The sequence below is a fragment of the Felis catus genome, chromosome B4, assembly GCF_018350175.1.
Source record: "Felis catus isolate Fca126 chromosome B4, F.catus_Fca126_mat1.0, whole genome shotgun sequence".
In the NCBI taxonomy this organism is placed as follows: Eukaryota; Metazoa; Chordata; class Mammalia; order Carnivora; family Felidae; genus Felis; species Felis catus.
The window spans coordinates 38858673-38879803 of NC_058374.1; the positions used below are offsets into that span (position 1 = coordinate 38858673).

Sequence of the window (21131 nt, forward strand, 5' to 3'; positions counted from 1 at the left end):
TTTGGGATTCTAAAGCCCATTTTACAGGTTAGCCATGAGGATTAAATTTGATCATGGAATAAGACATAAAGAAGAATCTCTACAAACATTTTATTCTTTTTCCTCCTGTTGTAAATGCTTATTAGGCCAGTGTTTTTTGTTTGTTTGTTTGTTTTTGTTTTTGTTTTTTTAGGGGAAAACCTGTAGTTCAAAGTCACTTCTAATGTTCCATTTGAGTAGACATAAATGACCTAATCCAGACTGTAGGGTGTGTGGGTGCGTTTATGTGCAGGGATGTTTATGTACACCTAAGTCTGTGGGTCCCTGATGCAGAAGTACAACCTTGTACGCTTATGTACTTATCCTATGTGGTTTGCAATTTGTAGTAGGAGATATATAAGGGACACATTTAATCACTAGCCTGGAGCTTCCGAGCTCAAGCCAGTGTCTGATGAGTCAACACGGAGAAGCGTGTCCTATGGGGGACCCATGTTGGGGTGAGGTTGAGTGTGGGAATCTGAGGGAGAGTCTTGTAGAGACAGACCTGAATTTCAGGGTCATGAAGATTAGGCAGTGCCGACTTTGCAGCTGATGCACGACATTTATTACGCAACTCGGACACTGTGGTTTTCCTCTGGGCTGGGCTCTGAGTCACCTTCTTCTCTACCTACCCATTCTGTCCAGGTCATCTTATCCCCTCTCTTAGCTTTATTGCTAGTTTATGTGTTGATTCCCAGACTCCAAGCTGTAGCCCAGATCTGTCCTCTGAGCTTGGACACACATAGCTAACTGCCTATGGGACACCCCCACTCAGATGTCTTACTGGCTCCCTTGCGAGATAGCATTTCTTCCCACCAACCTGCCTCTCCTCTGCTGACCCTCACCCTGCTTAGTAAGAATCTACCAGTCACAAGCCCTGACTCTCTTATCTCCTTTCTTCATGGTGAGTGATGATTCTACATCCTGCAAGTTTGTTTCTTTGTCCTGAACCTGTCCTCCCCTTTCTGGCCCCACTTTTGTAATCCTGGTTCATGGCCCACTCTCGTTCCCCATCTCTTGCCTGATCTCCACAGTAACCTCCTGGACACTGTCCACACATCCTCCCTTCCTTGCTTAAATTTGTTCTCATAGCAGCATGAATGCATGTTCTGAAGTGGAAATCTGATGATACTTCTCACCTCCTTAATCCCCTTCAGTGACTTTTCCATTTTCATTAGGAAAAAGGTCTCCTGCTTACCATAGCTCATAAGGCTCTGCACGGTCATGCCCTAAGCACTTTTCCACCTTCCTTTCCTTAATTTCTTAGAAGTCTTTTGCTCCTACGCCAGCTATACTCAACTGCTTTCCTCCCTTTACTTCCTGGCAACCTACTACTCTCCCTTTAGATCTCTGCTTAGACGTCACCTCTTCTGGAAGCCTTCCCTGACACTACCCCCTTATCCAAGTCTGACTTTGTTCTCCCACCCATGTGATCCCATAGTACCTGTGCGTCCTCTGTCATGGCACACATCACACTGTACTTGCTGATTTCCTTGTCTATAAGTCCACCATAAATTTTGTGAGAGTAGGGGCTGTTCACAATTGAACAGCACCTACCACAGTGCTTAGTACCTATTAGAAGTTTAAAAATCATTTGCTCAATGATCATTGCTACATGTACCTTTCCTGTACAGAAAATGTTCTATGGATGCTAGTGTTTAAACAGATATCTATCCATTCTGTCCCTTCCTAATGCAACTATGGCCAGTTACTTAGGATTCCACTATAGAAAGAAATCCTGACCTGAAGCCAGGCTGTAGTTAAGCTGACACAGTTAGATGTTCACTGCTGATGGACAAAGCAAGAATTGCAAGGAGAAAGTTTATACTCAAGGAAAACTCGGTAAGGGGAGATTTTTGGATAAACAAGGGTCTAAGTTTAATGCCCTCCTGAACAGGTAAGGCGTAAGCCCCAGAAAGGGTAGGGGTCAGGGTTTTGCCTGAGAAATTGGGAACTACTGCACTTTAGCAGTGACAAGATGCAGCATAGAGACTATGGAGGCTCCCCTGAAAAACCTTGCTTGAGGCAGAGGAGTTCAGGGATTTGGATCAAACAATATATTTGTTCCCAACATCACTGACTGATGTGAGCAGGAGACTGAGTAAGGGATGTCCCAAGACAAGGGATCTGAACTGCCCTGAGGCTCTGGCTCCTAACTGCAGGCACTCCTAACTGACTTGGGGCCCAGCTGCTCTGCAGAGTGGACACAATTCCTGCCTAGAGCTTTGCAGAGGCTCCTTTATTCACCATTATCTTGGTCCATCACTCTACTCACTCCTCTGTTTAAAGGTTAAAAATAAGATGCTCCATTTTCCAAGATGTGAAGAAAACTAAACCACTGGCTTGGGCTTCCAGTACTGTAGGGTCCTAGGATTTTGTCTACCAGGCCAGATCTGGCGGCTTTTCTTGGAGGCTTCACGGAAGCTCTGCCAAGCCCGTGCCCACCTCTTTTTCTTCTTCCAGCTCTGCTTCAGCACCAAATATCCACAGTCTTAGAGCTCTTGAGATCCATGCCCTCACCTCTGGAGTGTACCCCGTATGATCTAGTCAAGACAGTCAGGCTCTGTCCTAAGCACTAAGGAGGAAATGCCTCAACTTTTGCTTATTCATTCCAGTTCCTCAAGCCCTTGGCTGATACTAGGTAGTGTAGAAGGAGTTAAAAGCCAACAGACAGAACCCATGGTTCTGACTCTGTTGCCATCTGCCTTCCATAACTCTCAGCGACCAAATGAAAAATGGATGAGTTGATCCTAATCTACCCTACTTGATAGGGATGCCCCTGAACTAAATGAGACAATGGGCATAAGGCCATTTGGGAAAGGGAGGAGGTATTGTGCAAGTCTTAAACTTTGTTGTGATTCACTTGCTATCTCAAGTGCCTTCCAGTGCAGCATTATGCCAATTTCCCCTTATTGAGTTGTCAGTGGAGTTGGAGACAAGCTCATCGCCATCCTCCACATGGCTTCCCCTTCCAGACATGCCCACGTGTGCTAAATTCGTGCTGTTCAAAATGGGAGATGTTTTCCCCCTCGGTGGCAAATGGCATAGAAAGTGGAGGTTTAGGGAAAAGCAAAAAGATGCTGTCAATCTGGGCTTTGGCTTGGTGAGAAGCAGACCTCTTTTAGGGTCCTGACTTGAACAAAGCATATAAGGGTAGGCTTTTTGCAGGCAGCTGTTTATCTGGGGGAAAAGTGAATCTTCCCCCAGAAACCACTGCCTTCATTTTTGCTCTCCACCTGCTGGCTCAGTCTCTTCCATTCTCTCTCACTTCCCAGGCATGGGCTTCTAGGCTTCGAAGAGCAATGGCTCTTTCTTTTTCAGGCAGGAGAGACTGTGAAGGGATTACCATTCAGGTGGTAGGGGGAGACAGCCACAGATTCTTGGTTCTGGACTCTGGGGGCCTGGATGTTGGAGAGAATCCAGTCTTGGGCAGCAGATCCTTTAATATCCACTTGACTAGGCAACTGATGGATAACCTTACTTGTGCCATGGGTCTAGCCTGTACTGAATGTGTACAGGGCTAAAGGAAAAGAAAGAGAAGGGGCACCTGGTGGCTCAGTCAGTTAAGCGTCTGACTCTTGTTTTTGACTCAGGTCATGATCTTACAGTTCATGAGTTCAAGCCCCGTGTCGAGCCCCATGTCAGATTTTATGCAGCTGTTGGTGTGGAGCCTACTTGGGGTTCTCTCTCTCCCTCTTTTTCTGCCCCTCCCTCACTCTCACTTGCTCTCTTTCTCTCTCAAAATAAATAAATAAACTTAAAAAGGGGGATTATTTGAGCTTCAAATTTCTTAAAGCCATACTTATTTGTCTTCCCCAGTGTGTGGTGCTGGACCATCATTTTTAAAGTGTTGGGATCTGGCTTATGTCCCAGATCAGGCCCAAACTAGGATGCTATACTCCTTTGGGTACCATGGCTGGTGCCAAAAGCTGAGCTTCATACTGGAGGCCTGGGGGAGCGATAATCCTATTTTATCCTTCTCTGACATGATCTTACTACCTACGTTGGAGACCCCTTTGTTATCCAGTATTTTTATGGACTCTCATTACACATGACCAATCAATAACATTGGACACTGTTGGTTATTGTATTTTTCTTGATAGCTTCTCCTTTTTGGTGTCCTAAGCCCTACTTTCTCCTGCCTCTCCCACATCTCTGACTGTTCTATCTCAATCTTTCATGTGGATTCTTCTTCCTGTTCACCTCTTAGTGAGGCTGTCCCCAGATTACTGTCCCTGGATGATGTCATCCTCTTCTACATCTTGTGACATCCAGACCTGGCTGGATTTCCCTTTCTTAATATTATGTAGGCACTTCAAATTCAACATGACCCAAACTGAGCTCCTTATCTTTCCTCTGAATGTGCTCATCTCTGTCTCCATTTGTATGCCTGTCTCCATGACGGACATTGCCATTCTCTCCATCATTCTATCCAGAAATTAGGAATCATACTAGAGGCTTCTCTTATTCTCACCTCCCCTATTCCGATCCCAGGTAATATATAACAAAATCCTTTTAATTTTACTTCCTTAATCCTATTTTGTTAACATCTCCTTTCCCTTAGCCCACTGCCTTAGATCAGACACTAATTATCTCTTGTCTGGGCCACTGTAACCGGCTTCCCTCTTCCCAGCTTCTGCTCTTGCTCCTTTCCAGTCCATTGGCTACACTGAAACACAATGCCTGGACACAGAAGAACTCAATAAATGTTAGTTGAATGAATGAATGAGTGAATTAGTTATGGGTAGAAATTGCCTGCTCAGAGGAACAATGCAAGGTGATTGTTCTGCAGCTGGTAGGCATTGTGAGTTAACATCAGGGATCACCATTCTTTATCTCATTTGGCCTTGGTGGTGATACTTGGATGTTAAATAATATTAGAATGAGGTCCAAGGGATTCAGGAAACCCAGCGGTAGTCCAGGCTCTGCAATTTGCTTGCTATGGGACAGGTCTTTTCTTTTTTAAAAAAAAAATTTTTTTTCAACGTTTATTTATTTTTGGGACAGAGAGAGACAGAGCATGAACGGGGGAGGGGCAGAGAGAGAGGGAGACACAGAATCGGAAACAGGCTCCAAGCCATCAGCCCAGAGCCTGACGTGGGGCTCGAACCCACTGACCGCGAGATCGTGACCTGGCTGAAGTCGGACGCTTAACCAACTGCGCCACCCAGGTGCCCCAAGGGACAGGTCTTTTCTGATGCTATCTTTGACCCTGAGAGTACTGCAAAACAAAGAATCAGGGAGTTTGAGGTTCTCGGTTGCTTTGCATTTACCATGCAAGCATCATCCTTTGAGAGGAAGAAGAACAAATATTATGATAGAGAGTGAACCTGGATAGGTGGTTGAAGCCATATGGAGGTATCCTGGGAGTTCCTTACTTGAAGCATTGTTCATCATCCCCAGAATCACTCAATTCTTTCAGAAAGCTCTAATGTGGGCTTCTATGTCCTCTTTCTTTTTCTTTCTTTTATGACAGGATGGGCTTGATCTTGGGGATTCTGGAAGTCTTTTTTGCAGAGCTCTTACTCCTAAACCAAATCTAGTTTGTGCCTATTTAACAGATAATTCCTATTTAAGTTTCCCTTGTATTTCAGCTTGAGCAGGGATTTTACATTTAGGTTGAGTGGTTGGCTGATGACTCCAGTAAGTCCCTTAGGCTATTTGGGTCTGGTTAATAACACCTTACCTGAATCCAGGGGACAGGGATACATCTCTCATTGAGGTCCCTTTCTGGCTTCCACCTGTTAATTCTACTTTTCCAATTGCAGATTTCAGTGAATATAATTATGCTCTATACTTGTACATACTATCTTCTCTTACCATGGTAAACTCCCTGTGATATCTTCTATGCTTTGTTGTACCTGGATCTTTTTGGAGAGCTGGCTACTTGCCTCTTCCAGGCTACTTTCTTCATCAGTGTCAGGGAAGTGCACAACATCAGTGCTGTTCAAAGATTCTGGAGATGAAAACCAGTATATGACTAAATAGAGCACCAAAAGTTACTGGTCTCAGGAAAACATTTAGCAGCAGCTATTTTAATTCAGTAGTTGCTTCAGCAGATTCCTTCCCTACAGTATATTATTTTGCAGTAGTTCATTCTGTCCGATTTTAGATAATGAGCAATTATAATTATATCAGGTATTGCTCTAGTGGTTTCCTCCAAGGAGCCTAAGGCAACTTAGCACATCTTGGAATTCTTTTCCAGGCCCTACCTCTTGAAGGATAAGGAGGAACAAGGTGGATGAAGAGGGCAGGAGTGAGAGTGACTGTCTTTCAGAGAGGAAGGCTCTCAGGAGAGATGCTTCATCAAGGTCAGAGAGTTGGTTTCAGGGCCAGAGCCAGGGCCTACGCACGGCTGGTCCTATATATCAGGCTACTGTGCTTGTTTTCAAGTTTCTGCTAAATTCATCCTGTTTTTTCTGCTTCCTCCAAGGTGGTCTCTTATCCCTTACAGAAAGCCAAAGAGTTCAGTTTTCTCCAAGCTTGGTGCCTAATGAGCTCACTGTCTGAGCCTTGGCTAGGTCTCAAACCAGGACCTCCTGGCTCACCTTGCCAGGAATGCCAGTGACCAGATTGATGTTGAGGTGTGACTAGCATTTCAGGATGTGGACCAAATCTATTAGCTCCTTCATTGGGGCTCACCAATATGAGTTGGGTTAGGGGCCACCTTACCTCAAGGTGGGGGTGTAGACAAAAATATCTGTAGGCCCTTTTCAAAGTGTGCTGGTGTCTTACATTTGTTCCTCCAATTTTCTCTCCATCCTTCTCCACCCTTCTCTGTGCCCTGGAAGACTGAGCTATAATGGACTACATCAATAGGCTCCCTTTCCCAGCCCCTCCAAGCTTCTGGCTGGTTGAGTTCCACCAGTGGGGAGCATCAGCAGACTAAAGAAGGGAGAGAAGTGAAGTCAGAGTAATTATTCCTCCAGTTCCTTCCCTATGGGGTCACAGTTGACTCTTCCCCAGAACTGAAGTTTTCATGTAGTCCTTTCCATATAACCCTTACCATCTCTGGGTTCCAGTAACTTCTCTCCTCTTTCCTCATCATACAGCTCCTGTGTTACCAGTCCTGAGGTACTCCCACTTTAGCTTCCATTGAAATACTTTTACTAACAGAAATTTTTGATGGCATTCACTGAGTATTTACTATACTCCAAGCACCTTTCAAAGCTCTTTATGTAGACTGTCGAATTTAATTTTTAAATAATCTTTGGAGTAGATACTAATAATGCCCTCAATTTACAAAGGAAGGAACTGAGATACAGACAAATTTAGTGAATTTACCAGTGTCTAGTAACCGATGGACCCTGATTCCAAACATAAACAGTCATACACCAGAACCCAAATTCCCACTGGTTACCAATGTGATCGCTGGACCAACCAAATCAGCACCATCAGGGAACTTATTAAAAATGCAATTCTCAGCCTTGCCTGAGACATACTGAATCAGAGACTCTAGAGATGGATGTTGCAATCTACTCTTCAGGTGATTCTGATGCCCACTCAAGTTTGAGAACCATTGCTCTACACTGAACATGGAACATGAATCTAAACACTCACCACTTTCTTTGAGTGAAATTCACTCTCCCTGTACCTTCTGGACTTGTGTGGCTGAATTAGCATGGCTGACTCCATTCTCTAACCTATTCTAGGCTGTCTTAAATACCATGCATTGCCCTTGGCTTTGGCAGTTTCTATCTTCTGTATTTTGGTTATTCTGATCAGCCAGAAGCTCAGGTTCCCCTCATGGTTTGTTTCTCAGGGTTGTGTATCTATTTGCCCCAGCCTTTTTCTTTCACTGACCTTCTTCTTTTTGCAGACCTCAGCTCCCCAACTGGGAACACAATGGTGATAAATAATGGGAAGACATGAGACAAACTGCTTACAGTTTTTTTCATTTGGTCCCATAGAGGCCAGCATATAAAAATCAAAATATTTCTGGGACACCTGGGTGGCTCAGTCAATGAAGTGTCTCTTAATTTCAGCTCAGACCGTGATCTCCTAGTTCATGAGATTGAGCCCTATGTCGGGCTCTCTGCTGGCAGCACAGAGCCTGCTTGGGATGTTATCTCTCTTCCTTTCTCTCTGCCCTTCTGCCCTCAAAATAAATAAATAAACATATTTTTAAAAATCAAGATATTTCTGATCAAAAGATGACATTATGGGACACCAGGCACCTCTTATAGAAGGTGCCCATCCTCTACCTGCTATAGCTCTCTGCTTACCCATGGTGGGTGTCATCACCTATATTCATGCACTCCACTGGTTTACATCACCAGTTTGGTCCCTGTGGACATGCTTTTTTGATTCTTGGGCCCTATGGTATTGAATCTAGTCCCTTTTCTTTCTATAGTTGGGAATCCAAGGCCAGAGAGGGTAGAGGCTAACTCAAGGATGCACAGTGAATTAGTGGCAAGATGAGACTAGAAATAAGGTATGTTGGATACAAGTATGACTTTGAATGGAAAATACTTTGGGCAGGGGCTGTCATTACTCATCCTACAGCTCAGGATCTTGACCTGGAGCAACACTGCTTCTCATAACTTTGTTAAAATTTGGGAGGCAGCTTCCTCTAGGCTTGATTCCATGTTCTGCCAATTTCTAACACAATGACTTTGAACTTACTTGTTTTCTTTGGGCCTCATTTTCCTTTCTGTAAAATAAGAATCATATATTCTTTCTTTAAAAGATTGTTGTAAGGTCAAGTGAAATGATAGTGAAAGTGCTCTTACCATAGTGCCTGGCTAACGAGTGGTAGCTGTTGTTTGTGGTGGTCAGTGTTGGTCAGGATTGCTACATGCTCACCTGTTTTGGGTGGATTCAGAAAAGTAGGCCTGGTTTGCATGTCACAGTTAGGCCCCAAGGGAGATGAGGCCACATATGGGCCCCATTCATCAGGAAAGATTCCTGGGGAATGGAAGGGGAAACTGGACCCAGAAATAACTGCCTACAGCCAATTCTGAAAGCATGGAGGCCTTGAGTTCTGTCATTTGTTGGCATCAGGGATCTGGCAGAAGCCCCTTAAACTCTTTGAGCCTCAGTCTTCTCTGCTGGACCATTTGCCCATCCATCCATCCATCCATCCATCCATTTAATTAGTCACTTCTTCAATAAGCATTTGATGAGAATGTACTATGTGCCAACTCCATGTCATGCATTATGATAAGTCCTGGGGATGCAACCCAGTAAGAAACCATCCTTGCTTTTGAGGAGCTTATGCTTTAGTAGGGGAGTCAGACAGGATACCAGCCATTACAGGGGATTTGTAAAGACTGAAGGAGGGGTGCCAAGGGAACCTCTATAGAAGAGAGACATTGGGTGAAAAGGACAAGACTTGTAATTTAAAATAAGACTTCACCATTTGCTAAGAACTGCAATGCAAGAAGAAAGGCAAAGGCATGCCCCCAAAAGGCTGCATGCTTCAGTGCCTTCCATTCCTTAACATTTCTTTTTTTAAATGTTTATTTATTTATTTTAAGGGAGAGAGAAAGAGAGAGAGAGAGACAGAGATAGAGACAGAGAGAGAACACCAGCATGGGAGGGGCATAGAGGGTGGTGGAGAGAAAATCCCAAGCAGACTCCAAGCTGTTAGCACAGAGCTCAATGCTAGGCATGATCCCATGAACTGTGAGATCATGACCTGAGCTGAAACCAAGAGTTGGACGCTGAACTGACTGAGCCACCCAGGCATCCCCATTCCTTAATATTTCTTAGTACATCAAAACCATAAGCTTTCTTTTATACAGACATGAAGCCTAAGCTTTCCTCTGTCAACTGTCTTGTGGTTGCACAGGAGACAAATTTCGTGACACTCACCTGGGGAATAAATCCCATGATTCTTTTTTATTTTTTAAAGTTTATTTATTTATTTATTTATTTATTTTGAGAGAGAGAGAGAGAGAGAGAGTCTGTGAGTGGGGGAGGGGCAAGAGAGAGAGGGAGAGAGAGAATCCCAAGCAGGCTTCATGTTGTCAGCACAGAGCTCCACTAGGGGGCTTGATCTCACCAACACTGAGATCATGACCTGAGCCAGTATCAAGAGTTGGTCGCTCAATCAACTGAGCCACCCACGTGCCCCAGCAATCCCATTGTTCTTAATAAGAGATCTTGGGACCCTCCGATTAGTAACTTTGAAAAACTGTTCTTAGAAAGGATTCTTGCAAAGCATTAAGGATGTATCATTCTGTTGAGAATTATCTTTCTCTAACAGTCAGATTGAATGTTCTGTGACTGATTTCTTCTGGAGGGGGTTTAATATGACAGGGAAAAAGGTAGGGAGACTTGCTGTAGGAATGACATCTGAGTCTCCTTGAAGACTAATTGGAGTTGCCCAGATGTGAGTTGGACAAGTATGTGGCAGTTGATAGTGAGGAGCTGGTGATTCTAGACAGAGGAATAGCAGGTACCAAGGCCAACGGGCCTGGGCACAATGCATCAGGGGACACAGAGAAGGGCAGTGGGACTGGGGCAGCATTTGAAGAGGAACCTGAGGAGTAGATGGGGCTCAGATCATGGCAGAGAGTAGAGTAGTGTAAAGTTTGGTAATAAATTTAGACTTTGCCTGTGAGGACTTTGGTAGCTCAGCTTCTGCTTAGGCCTCATGGACAAAGGGTTTGCTAATAGCTAACCCAGTTTTCCTGGGCTCTGGAGTGTTCAGCGTCCTTTGAAATAAAGCAGGGCAGAGCAGGACATTCATAACGGGGAGAATCTGAGAGCCAGCACAGTGTGGGGCCAGAGTCAAGCACAGACAGGTGGCAAAATGTGCACTGGGGGCTCTGTGAGTTAGAGTTGCCTGGTGTGGGGTGAGAGTGGGCTTCCAGGACTGACTTCCATCTGCTCCATCATGGCTGTTCAGCCCTTTTCTTTTCATAGCTCCCCCAGATATTTGTTGAACACTCAGTGTCAGGCACGGTTCTATAAACTGGGATTACAGTAGTGCCTGATGGTAGCTACTGTAGCTTTCATTGTGTGGGTAAGACAGACATAAGCAAATATATGACCTATTATTAGGTAACAATACAAGTTCTGAAGAAAAATAAAGCGGGTAAGGGAATAGAATGTGATGGGAGGGGGTGTTTGCAGAAAGAGTAGCCTGGAGAGACCACTCTCTGCAAAGGTGAGATTTGAATAAAAACCTGAATTAGGTGAAAGAGGGAACAATTCAAATATATGGGGGAAGCAGTTGGCACAAAGTTCCTAGGTGGGGCAAGTTTTGGATGCACAAGCAGTAGAATGAAGTCCAGACTGTCAGAGACTGAATAGCAGGAAGGGCTTTGAGAGGCTGCAGGGCCTTATAGGTATGAAGGAGGGTATGAAGTTTGGGGACAAAGTTTAGAACCTAGAACACTGAGAGGATGGCAGTTCGACTCTGTGCCTTCCTTCTTCTCCTTTAGCACATGGCCTCCTTTTGCTTCTAGATATTACATTTCTCAGGCTCCAAGACCCATAGGTATTCCTTGGGCAAATGGTCTTTGGGTCTTACCTTCTTCTTCTTTCATCTCATTATTTCTTTTTCCTGCTTCAACTTTATTAGTAATGAAGGTGATATTTTGTTTTGCTCTCTCAATTTTTTCTTGTTCTTTTTTTCAAGTTGAAGTATAGTTGACACACAATGTCACATTACTTTCAGGTGTACAACATAGTAATTCAACTAGTCTATACATCATACTATGTTCACAAACGTAGTTACCATGTCATCATGCACTATTACAATACTATTGACTATATTCCTTTCTCTGTACCATTCATCCTTGTGACTTATTCATTCCATAATTGGAAGCCTCTACTTCCCATGACCTTTCACCCATTTTGCCTATCCCCCCCACCCTTCTTCCCTCTGGTAACTATCAGTTTGTTCTCTGTGTTTATGGATCTGTTTCTATTTTTTCCATTTGTTCATTTATTTTTTATTCCACATATAAGTGAAATCATATAGTATTTATCTTTCTCTGTCAGAGCCACCTGTTTCTATCTGATATCATTTTTCTGCCCAAAGAATATCCCTTTAACATTTCTTATAGTGTGGGCCTGAGGATGATGGAATCTTTCAGCTTTTGGAAGTCTCAAAAAGTCTTTTATGTTGCCTTTATTTTTAAAGATATTTTCCCTGGGTATAGAATTCTAAGTTGATAATTTTTCTTTTTTCTTTTCGGTACTTTAAAGATGTTGCTGTTCTGTCTTCTAGGCTGTGTTGTACTTATAAGTATTTATAAGTTGGCTGTCATTATTTTTTTTTGTTCTGTGTATAACATCTCTTTCCCTCTCTCTGACAGCTATTTTCTATTTATCAGTAGTTTTAAGCAATTTGATTATTATTACCTTGGTGTAGTTTTTCTGCCTCATATTCACTTTCTTCAGGGTTGGTTGAGGTTTTTGGATCTGAAAATTTATGGTTTTTATTATATGGAAAATTTCAGCCATCATTCCAATATTTCCTTAACTATTTTTCTGTTTCCCCTTTCTTTGGGTACTACAATCACATGTGTACTAGGACATCTGAAGTTGTCCCACAGCTCACTGATGCTCTGTTTAACTTTTTAAAAACTATTATTCAAGTATAATTAACACACAGTGTTATATTAGTTTCACATGTACCATATAATGGTACAACGGTTTCATACATTTCTCAGTGTTCACCAAGATAAGTGTACTCTTTGTCCCCCTCACTTACCTCCTCCATCTCCACCCACCTCCCCTCTGATAGCCACCAGTTTGTTCTCTGTATGCAAGACTCTGGCTTTTGTTGTTGTTGTTCTTTTTTTCCCCTTTGTTCATTTGTTTTGTTTCTTAACTTCCACATATGAGTGAGATCATACGGTACTTGTCTTTCTCTGACTCTCTTATTCCACTCAGGATTATACCCTCTAGCTCCATCCATGTTGTTGCAAATGACAAGATTTCATTCTATTTAACTTATTTTCAGTATTTTTTCTCTTTGTGTTTTATTTTGGATAGTTTTTATTGTCCTGTGTCAGGTTCACTAATATTTTCTTCTGTAATATCTAATCTGCTATTAATCTAATCCAGTGTATTTTTCATCACATATAATTTTTATGTCTAGAAGTTTAATTTGGGTCATTTTTCTATCTTTCATGTCTCTACTTATCAGGTTTAATTTTTCATCTCGTTTCTTGGACATATGAAATAGTTACAGTAACAATTTTAATGACATTTTCTACCAGTTCTGTCACCTATGTCCTTTCTGGGCTGGTTTCACGTGATCAGTTTTTCTCCTCATTATAGGTAGTGTTTTCTCCCTTCTTTGGCAAGTCTTTTAATTTTTGACTGAATACCAGACAGTATGTAATCCAGACCTTGAGACATTGTTGGGTGCTGAGTATGTTTTGATATATTGTACTTCTAGGCTTTGTTCTGGAATATGGTTAAATTACTTAAACAGTTTAACCCTTTCAGGTCTTGCTTTTAAGTTTTGTTTGGGGGAATTAAAGCAGTCTTTAGTCTAGGGCTAATATCCACCACTAAGGGAAAAATAACCTCTTCTGCATATTCATGAATTATGAAGTTTTCCACTCTGGCTTGGGTGGACAAGAAGTATTCCTGCCCCTGTGTGAGAAACATAAATCAGTACCTCTGTCTTCTCAGTACTTTTTTCCCCTAGCATCAGGTAGTTTCCTCACATGCATGGTTTAACCCATCTCAGCTGAAGGCTTGAGGGGGATTCTGTCCAGATCACCAAGACCCCTCCTCCCTTAGTCTTCTACCCTCCAGTATTTTGCCTTGCAAACCTTCACTACCCTGCTGTCTTCAGAGTCCTGACTCTGTCTCTTTCACTAACACAGATTTCTAGCAGGTTTCCTACTGCCTACTCTGTAGCTTGGATACTCACGCTAGGTCATCATAGGATTCACTTTTTTTTGTTTGCCACCTCAGGGATAGTTTTTCATTGCCTGATGTTCAATGTCTTAAAAACTGTTATTTCTTATGTTTTATCTGGCTTTTTAACTGATCATGGGCATTGCCTGGGAATGCTTTTAAAAATCCATATTCCTGGAATCTGTCATTGGCTAATTTCAGCCACCTTTGGAGGAGTGGTCAAATATATACTGGATGGTTGATATTGTTCTGTTTCTAGCTGGAATGCCAGTATTTTCAGTGCAAACTTGCATCAGAATCTCTGATTAAAGGAGTCAGTTATTTATGCTAAGGATCTGGGTGGAAATACATTTATTTGAAGTAAATGGGTTTTCTAGAACTAGATGGAAATTGTCTGGGGGGGTCCATGGAAACCAGATGAGGATCTAGATGGTGTGTCTGTGGTCTTGACAAACAACTTGTGATTTTCTTTCTGACGTGTGTCTGTAGCGCACTTTTCTTCAGCCATCAGCTTAATGGCCAGATGATGGGGCCTGAGGCTCTCTGAGGGTCAGCTCTGGGGTTTAGACCAGCTATGCTGTATGGGCTGAATCTGTCAGTCAGCTTTCCTGAGCCACAGTATCATTAGTTGCAATTCTGGCCTTGAACTACTTGGTGTGAAGAGATTGTTGGGAAAATGTCTAACAAATACGCTTGAATCTGTACTTGAATGCACTTATAGTCTGTACAGATGAAATTACGGGTGCTTAGTAAATTCATTCTGTATTTGCAAGATATATTCTTCTAGAAATCTCAGGAGACACTTCTTGACAAAGACATTTGGAGTACCATTGAACCTTCTAAGGAGTGTTGAGTATTATTAAGATCCTGATAATTATTTTTCTCAGTTTTGTCTTTCTTCCTGCCATCTCTCCACCCTTTCAAGGGGAATGAAAGGTCTCTGATTACACGGTGGGAAGAAGCCTCCTTCACTCCACTTTCATAATATATTTATGAAGGGCAACATTGACCCAATTGAAGTGTATAAGGATACTGTAACCAACACATCTTTATTGAGCCCCAGCTCTGTGCCAGGTATTAAAGGAGAAACAATAACACATCAGATATGGTCACTGGCCTGGGGGAATTTACTTCTTGGTTGTAGAAGCAACACCTACAATTATGAGACCATTTGTCAACAAAATAAAACAAAATGTAACCAGTAACTTCATCAACAGATGCCATATGAGTTCAGAATAGGAGTAGAAGAGACCAGGTGTCAGGGACTGGAAAAAATGACTGATTTTCCACGACGGCCTTGTTCCTAAAGATAGCAATTGCATAATACTCAGAAAGCTCCAAGGAAGGGGGGTAGAACAGAGCCTAGTGAGTGGACAGTATGGAGGGGGAGGACAAGAGTCAGGCAGGCAGAAGAACAGAATGCTAAGGGTAGCCAAAGCCACTGTGTCTAGTGCCAGAGCAGAGCCCAGAGAACATCCAAAAATAGCACAAGGGCATAGATTCAGATTGCCACAGATGGAAGTGTCACATACTCTTTCACTGCACATTAGAATTTCCTCTGAATATTTATACACCCAGCATCTTTCAATCATCATAGTAGGTTTGTGAAGGAAGCAGGACACATAACTGTTGTCATTTGACAGAAAAGGAAACTGAGAGTAGGAAAGATTAAGTTTTTTTTGCATAGTGACCCAAACAGGGCAAGAAAGAACCAAGACCAGGATCCACAGATGCACTATCTGTACAACTTCTGCCTGATACTCTTTGCCTCTCTAGATGACTCAGCCTAGAGTGCGGACCCACAAACCATCTCATGTCCAACAGGGACAATTTGACCCAAATATGAGACTAAAGTTTAGTCCAACTCTGGGAGAGGTTAGGGTGTGAGGACATTGGCTGTGTCTTTCTGCACATTTGCCTGTACAGGAAAGTGGAGAGAGAAGCCAAGTGCTTGGCGACCTCTTTCAAGTCAAAGGAGAGAAAAGGCTCCTGTTGCCTTGGGGAGGGAAAAGGGAGGAAGTGGAGGGGAAGTCTGCTTTTTAAGCCCATTAAGGAGGAAGAGCCAGGAGGCAAGCATCCAATTAACCTGACATCTCTTGCAGCCAAAATATCTGAGGATATAAGAAGAGAATTTAATATGTGGAGGCTTGGGAGAAAAGTGACTAATAGCTGGAAAACAGCCCCAGTTTATTTAAAAAATAGGTCAGGCCCAACAAATCCAATAGATTCCTTCCCAGCAGTTACTGATCCAGGCGACAGAGGGAGTGCCGTGTGGGTGCAATGCCATTTTGATTTGAAGCAAGCACTGCTATTGTACCACAGACAGCGAGGGGCTGATGGGAAGCACGCAGACAGTGTGCACAGCTGCCGAGGACTGCCCTTTGAGTTGAGCCACATCATGACCCTGGCAATGCCAGCAAGGTAGGGACTGGTCCAAGGTCACCTAGACTGAAGGTGAGAGAGCTCACACCCAATCCCAGCTCTTTTGCTGTGGGAGCTAAGGCAGCCTTTCTTCCAGGTGTCCTTGGCCTGGCTCTGACATTGGGGATCACAGTGGTACAAAGAGTATGTCAGGCTGGCCTCTGGGGGCTGCATTAAGGGTGAGAGAGTAATGGAGAAGGCAAGTAACTGTCCTCAGCTCTGTCTGGACCAGGATTTCATAGGCATCACTGGGGGAACTTGTTAAATGTGCAGCTTGTTGTGTTTTGTCCCCACAGGCTCTGAGGTCAGACCCAACAAATCCAATAGATTCCTTCCCAGCAGTTACTGATCCAGGAGACAGAGGGAGCAAAGGCATTTTGATGGCATGGGTCTGGGGTCGGGCCTGAGACCCATCCCAAGGTGGTTGATACATATTTTAACAGAGAAACACTGTCCTAAATCAGAGTCACCCAGATGGTTTCCTCAGAACATTAATTTCCAGAGATGTTTATAGATGTCTCAGGAAAAAAAAGATGTCACAAATAAATTTAGGAGCAAAAGACACCCTAACTCCCTCTTGGAGATTCACAATTCATTTTAGCAAATTAACGATTTAAAAGTACTGCAATTAAGAAATCTCTTTCAATTTTTCATATATACATATACTGAATCATTATGGTGTACCTTAAACTTACACATTATATGTCAACTATATCTCAGTAAAGCTGGAGAACAAAAAGAAAAAAAAATCTCTTTAGCTTGTTTGTCCAAACTTATTTGACCATGGAATCCCTTTTCTAGGAGTATCTATTCTGTGAAATACAATGTGGGAAAATGCAACTCTAGACCAGTGGAGCTCAAACTCTGTGATACATCAGAATCACATGGAGGCTTGTTGGAACAGATTGCTAAACCCTACCACAGAGATTATGATTCAGTGGTTTCTGGTAAGGGCTGAGAATTTGCATTTCTTACAAGTTCCCAGGAGATGCTGTTGCTAGTGGTCTGGGGACTAGACATTGAGAACCACTGCCCTAGACCCCTCTGTAAGTCCTGGATCATCCAAGCATCCTGCCAGGCCTCCTGGCAATGTTCCTCAGTACAAGGCATCCCCCCAGTGAGAGAATGGGGACTGAGAATAGTGGGTGACAGGACCCGAGGGAAGGCGAATCCAGAGAGAACAGTCTCAGAGGGAACTTGAGTCTAAAGGAATAAAGCATGTGAAGATGGGCTCTACCAAGTTATAGTCAGGGACACTGTAAAACAAGAAGGTCCCAGTGGGTGACAGCAGCTGATACTCTGTGACGTGCATCAGTGCCTGACCTTGCCCCAGGGGGGTCTAGAGAAAGTATATGCCTTTAAAGAGAAAACTCTAGTGAGGGACATGAAGGTGACTGTTGACAAATATACAGACCAAGGCACCCTGGAGGGCCAGGTACAAGAAGACAACACTGTCTTGTGGGACCAGCAGCATCTAGATGTTTCTTCCCATCTCCCAGACTCACAAGTTTATGATTCCTAGGACGAGAAACCATGATCTGGGGCTATGTACTCTAGCATAGCACTTCCTTCTGGGGAGGCTCACTTTGACATTGCTTCCCTGGGAACCATCTTCAGCCCAGATGATGGGTAGATATGAGGGTGGAACCAGGATTGTTTTTGGCCAAAGGCAGACATGAGAGCTATACATTTTTGGTGTGATCTTTGGTATGAGTAGGAGAGGTCCACATGCCCACCAGAGCCCTTTCTGGCCTTGCTGCTGCCGGACTTTCTACCATTAAAATGTTCTCCTTTCAGTTAAAGCTCTGGTCCCTATCTAAAGGCAGACACAGTGCTAGAAGAGCTCACTCTAGGCAATTACCTCACAGTCTTGTGAGTAAACATTGGGATGGAGAAAGAGTGTGAGGGTCTGAGGGTGACCCTGGGACAGGGGCCAGATGTGAGCATGGGCTAAAAGAAGCTGGGAGGGAGACAAAGGCATCTGGGAAGAAGGATGTAGTGAGACCTGGCCAGGGAGTCACCCCACCTCCCACACCATCTTCTACCCACCCTGCAGTGACCCACCCTTTGCAGTCTGTCCACCACTCCCCCCCATCCCGCCCCCATAGGACTTCAGGCCAGGCAGGCTGCTGCTAAGGACAGACGACTCAGGTTAGAAAAAGCTCTCTTGACATTTGGAAACAGAGCAGGATTTGGCTCCTCCAGTGGAGCCTCTTGTTCTCAGGAAAATCGTTTTTACAGCTTGGGCTGGTGCCAGTAAGAGCCATTTATAGCCCAATGGGCTTGGGTTAGCTTCAGCTGCCTGGTGCAGAAAGTGCTGGTTTCTCTCTGCCCCCTGCTGCCTAGCTTCCCCCTCCATATTCCTTCACCTCCATTCTCCTTCCTTAAGACCTCTTTCTCTTACCCCCTCCTTACCCTTTTTCTATTTTCTTGGAGATTCCAGTTCTGGGTTTACCTGTGTGACCCTAGACATATTCCTTTGCTTATGTGGACTTCAGCTTCTCCTTCTCCAAAATAGAACTTACTATTGGCTGCCTTTTGAATTCAGTTACCTTGGAGAGGTACTTACCTGTGCCTACCTTCACGGAACATTTTCTTCTTTTTAGTCATTGCCTTGTTGACCTTCTTTCTCTCCCCAGAACTGGGCGTGCTGTTTGGGCCAGCTTTGCCACCCATTTCTGAGGACAGGGCTCCTAGCAGTAGCTCAGTTAAGCTTGGTGTGACTGAACTGAGCTAACCACAGCATCGGTGTCAAAAGCATCAACTCTGGTGTCCAACAGATAATGGTTCATATCTCGGCTCTGTTACACCCTAGCCCTGGGCTCAGACAATTGACTGAATTTTTTGAGTATCAGTTTCTTTGTAAATTTCAGTTATTCATTCAGTTATTATGAGGATTTTAAGATGTGGTATTTGTAAAGTGCTTAGCACATTGCCTGGTTCACACTGAGCCCTCAATCTATGTTAAGGATCATCATCATTATCATCACCTATCACTCACCCTTACTTTCAGATGGAAGTCGAGTTAGGTTAAGAAAAATAAAGGAAAAATAAAATCTCTCACTGAATCCCTACCCCTGCCTGTGGAAATCTTAGCTACCCTTTGAAGACCAGTTCAAATGCCACTTCTTCAGGAAACTATCCTTCTTTTTAAAAAAACATTTTTTTTAATGTTTATTTTTGAGAGAGAGAGAGCGCACAAGCGGGGCAGGGACAGAGCAAGAGGGGGACAGAAGTTCCAATGCAGGCTCTGCGTGCTGACAGCAGACAGCCTGATGCGGGGCTTGAACCCACAAACAGGGATATCATGACCTGAGCTGAAGTCAGACGCTTAAGTGACTGAGCCACCCAGGTGCACCAACTAGCCTCCTTTTGATATACAGCTTTGGTGTTTCCTCCAGCTTTGGTGCTTCCACAACACTTTATCTTTTTTTTGTTTTTAAGTTTATTTATTTATTTTAAGAGAGAGAGAGAGAGAGAGAAAGCACAAGTCAGGGAGGGGCAGAGAGAGAGAGGGAGAGGGAGAATCCCAAGCAGGTTCTGCACTGTCAGTACAGAGCCCGATGTGGGGCTCAAACTCACGAACCATGAGATCATGACATGAGCCAAAGTGGGACATTTATCTGAGCCACCCAGGCACCCCAACCTTACATTTTATCTCAGCATTTAGTGGGGCCTGGACCCATTCATCCCAGTGGAATGGGGTGGACTAGGAAGATCATACTGGGGAGAAAAACTGCTGAAAATGCCCCGGGAAAGACCAGGCTTGGAGGCAGATCACAGTGTCTGAAGAGTCCCAATCAGCAGTTAGCACTAAGAGTACAAGGCAAAGTCACAAATCCTGATGGTGACAGGTGACTCTCAGCAGATTGGGAGAGTAGTTGGCATTAGGAAGCCTTCTGCAAAAGCAGTGCCCTGAGCCTAAGGCCCTTGGGAGGATGTGGGAGAGCAAGGCAGGGCTTGCTGTATGCATTGCAGCACCAAGCACCCCACTGCATCAAGGATAGAGACAGTGGTGCAGGAATGGTTACCAGCACCAGACATCAAGTCGGAGAAGGCAGGGCTGAAGCATAAGCCTCACACTGCAGGGCTAGAGGGGTTAAGATGTCTAGTGGGAAGGAACTTGGGCACAGGGAGAAAATTGGAGCTGTGACTGTCACAGCTGCAGAGAGACTGATATGCTGAGGCTGGGAGTCAGTCTGGCCACTGTCTCCTACTGTGATTCCCAACCCTAGTTTGCCCTCTCAGCCAGTATATACAAGATGATTTGAAGTTTGAAGGCTGCCTTCACCCAGAGCCTCTGGTTGGCCTATGGAGGAGTCAGGGCTTCTGACTTCCCAAATGAACTCACCATGGTCCCCCAAGGCCCACCTCCTACATTGCTCAATTCTTTCCAGGACACTGGAAGGTAGGCAGATGTGCCAAAGGCTGGGTTTTCTGAGCCCTTCCAAAGGACCTTTCTTTGTGGTGTAACCAACTTTAATAGCTTCCACAGACACACCTGGCTTCCTATGCTGGCTCCTATATGCCCATATGGGGACCTAGAGGGTTTGTATGCATCTCTGTTCTTTCACAAGACCTTCACAGTGCCTTGTTACAGCAGATGTTTGGTCAGTATTTATGGGATGTAAAACAACACCCCCATGTAGCTGAATGCCTAGAGACCATGGGCCACTGCTGTTTCCCACTCTTGGGACAGGGCACACCTATCAGATAATGGGATAGTGCAAGTCCCATATGCGAGAGGCTGAGCTAGGCTGACAGCCTTTGGGACTAGGGACTGGTCCGTGGTGACCTCTTTGTCTTCATTGTTTGACCTGTGGTTATCGAGGTGAATGGCCCCCCAAATCCATTCACCA

General features: G+C 44.0%; 1 protein-coding gene across 8 annotated transcripts in view; it reads left to right on the forward strand.

The window, feature by feature from the left end:
- The window catches only part of PRMT8 (protein arginine methyltransferase 8), a 98845-nt gene that overhangs the window by 15937 nt on the left and 61777 nt on the right, over positions 1–21131 (forward strand). The window contains exon 1 of one of the 8 annotated variants that reach the window (XM_045061269.1): positions 10010–11134. The exons of 3 other annotated variants lie outside the window; for them this stretch is intronic. In XM_045061269.1, the coding sequence (XP_044917204.1) occupies positions 11081–11134 (54 nt within the window). In that variant the 5' untranslated portion in view covers positions 10010–11080. Of the gene's footprint in view, positions 1–10009; positions 11135–12896; positions 17220–21131 lie in introns of those variants that run through there. 4 more of the 8 variants (XM_045061274.1, XM_045061273.1, XM_045061267.1 and 1 more) reach the window with 4 other exon arrangements.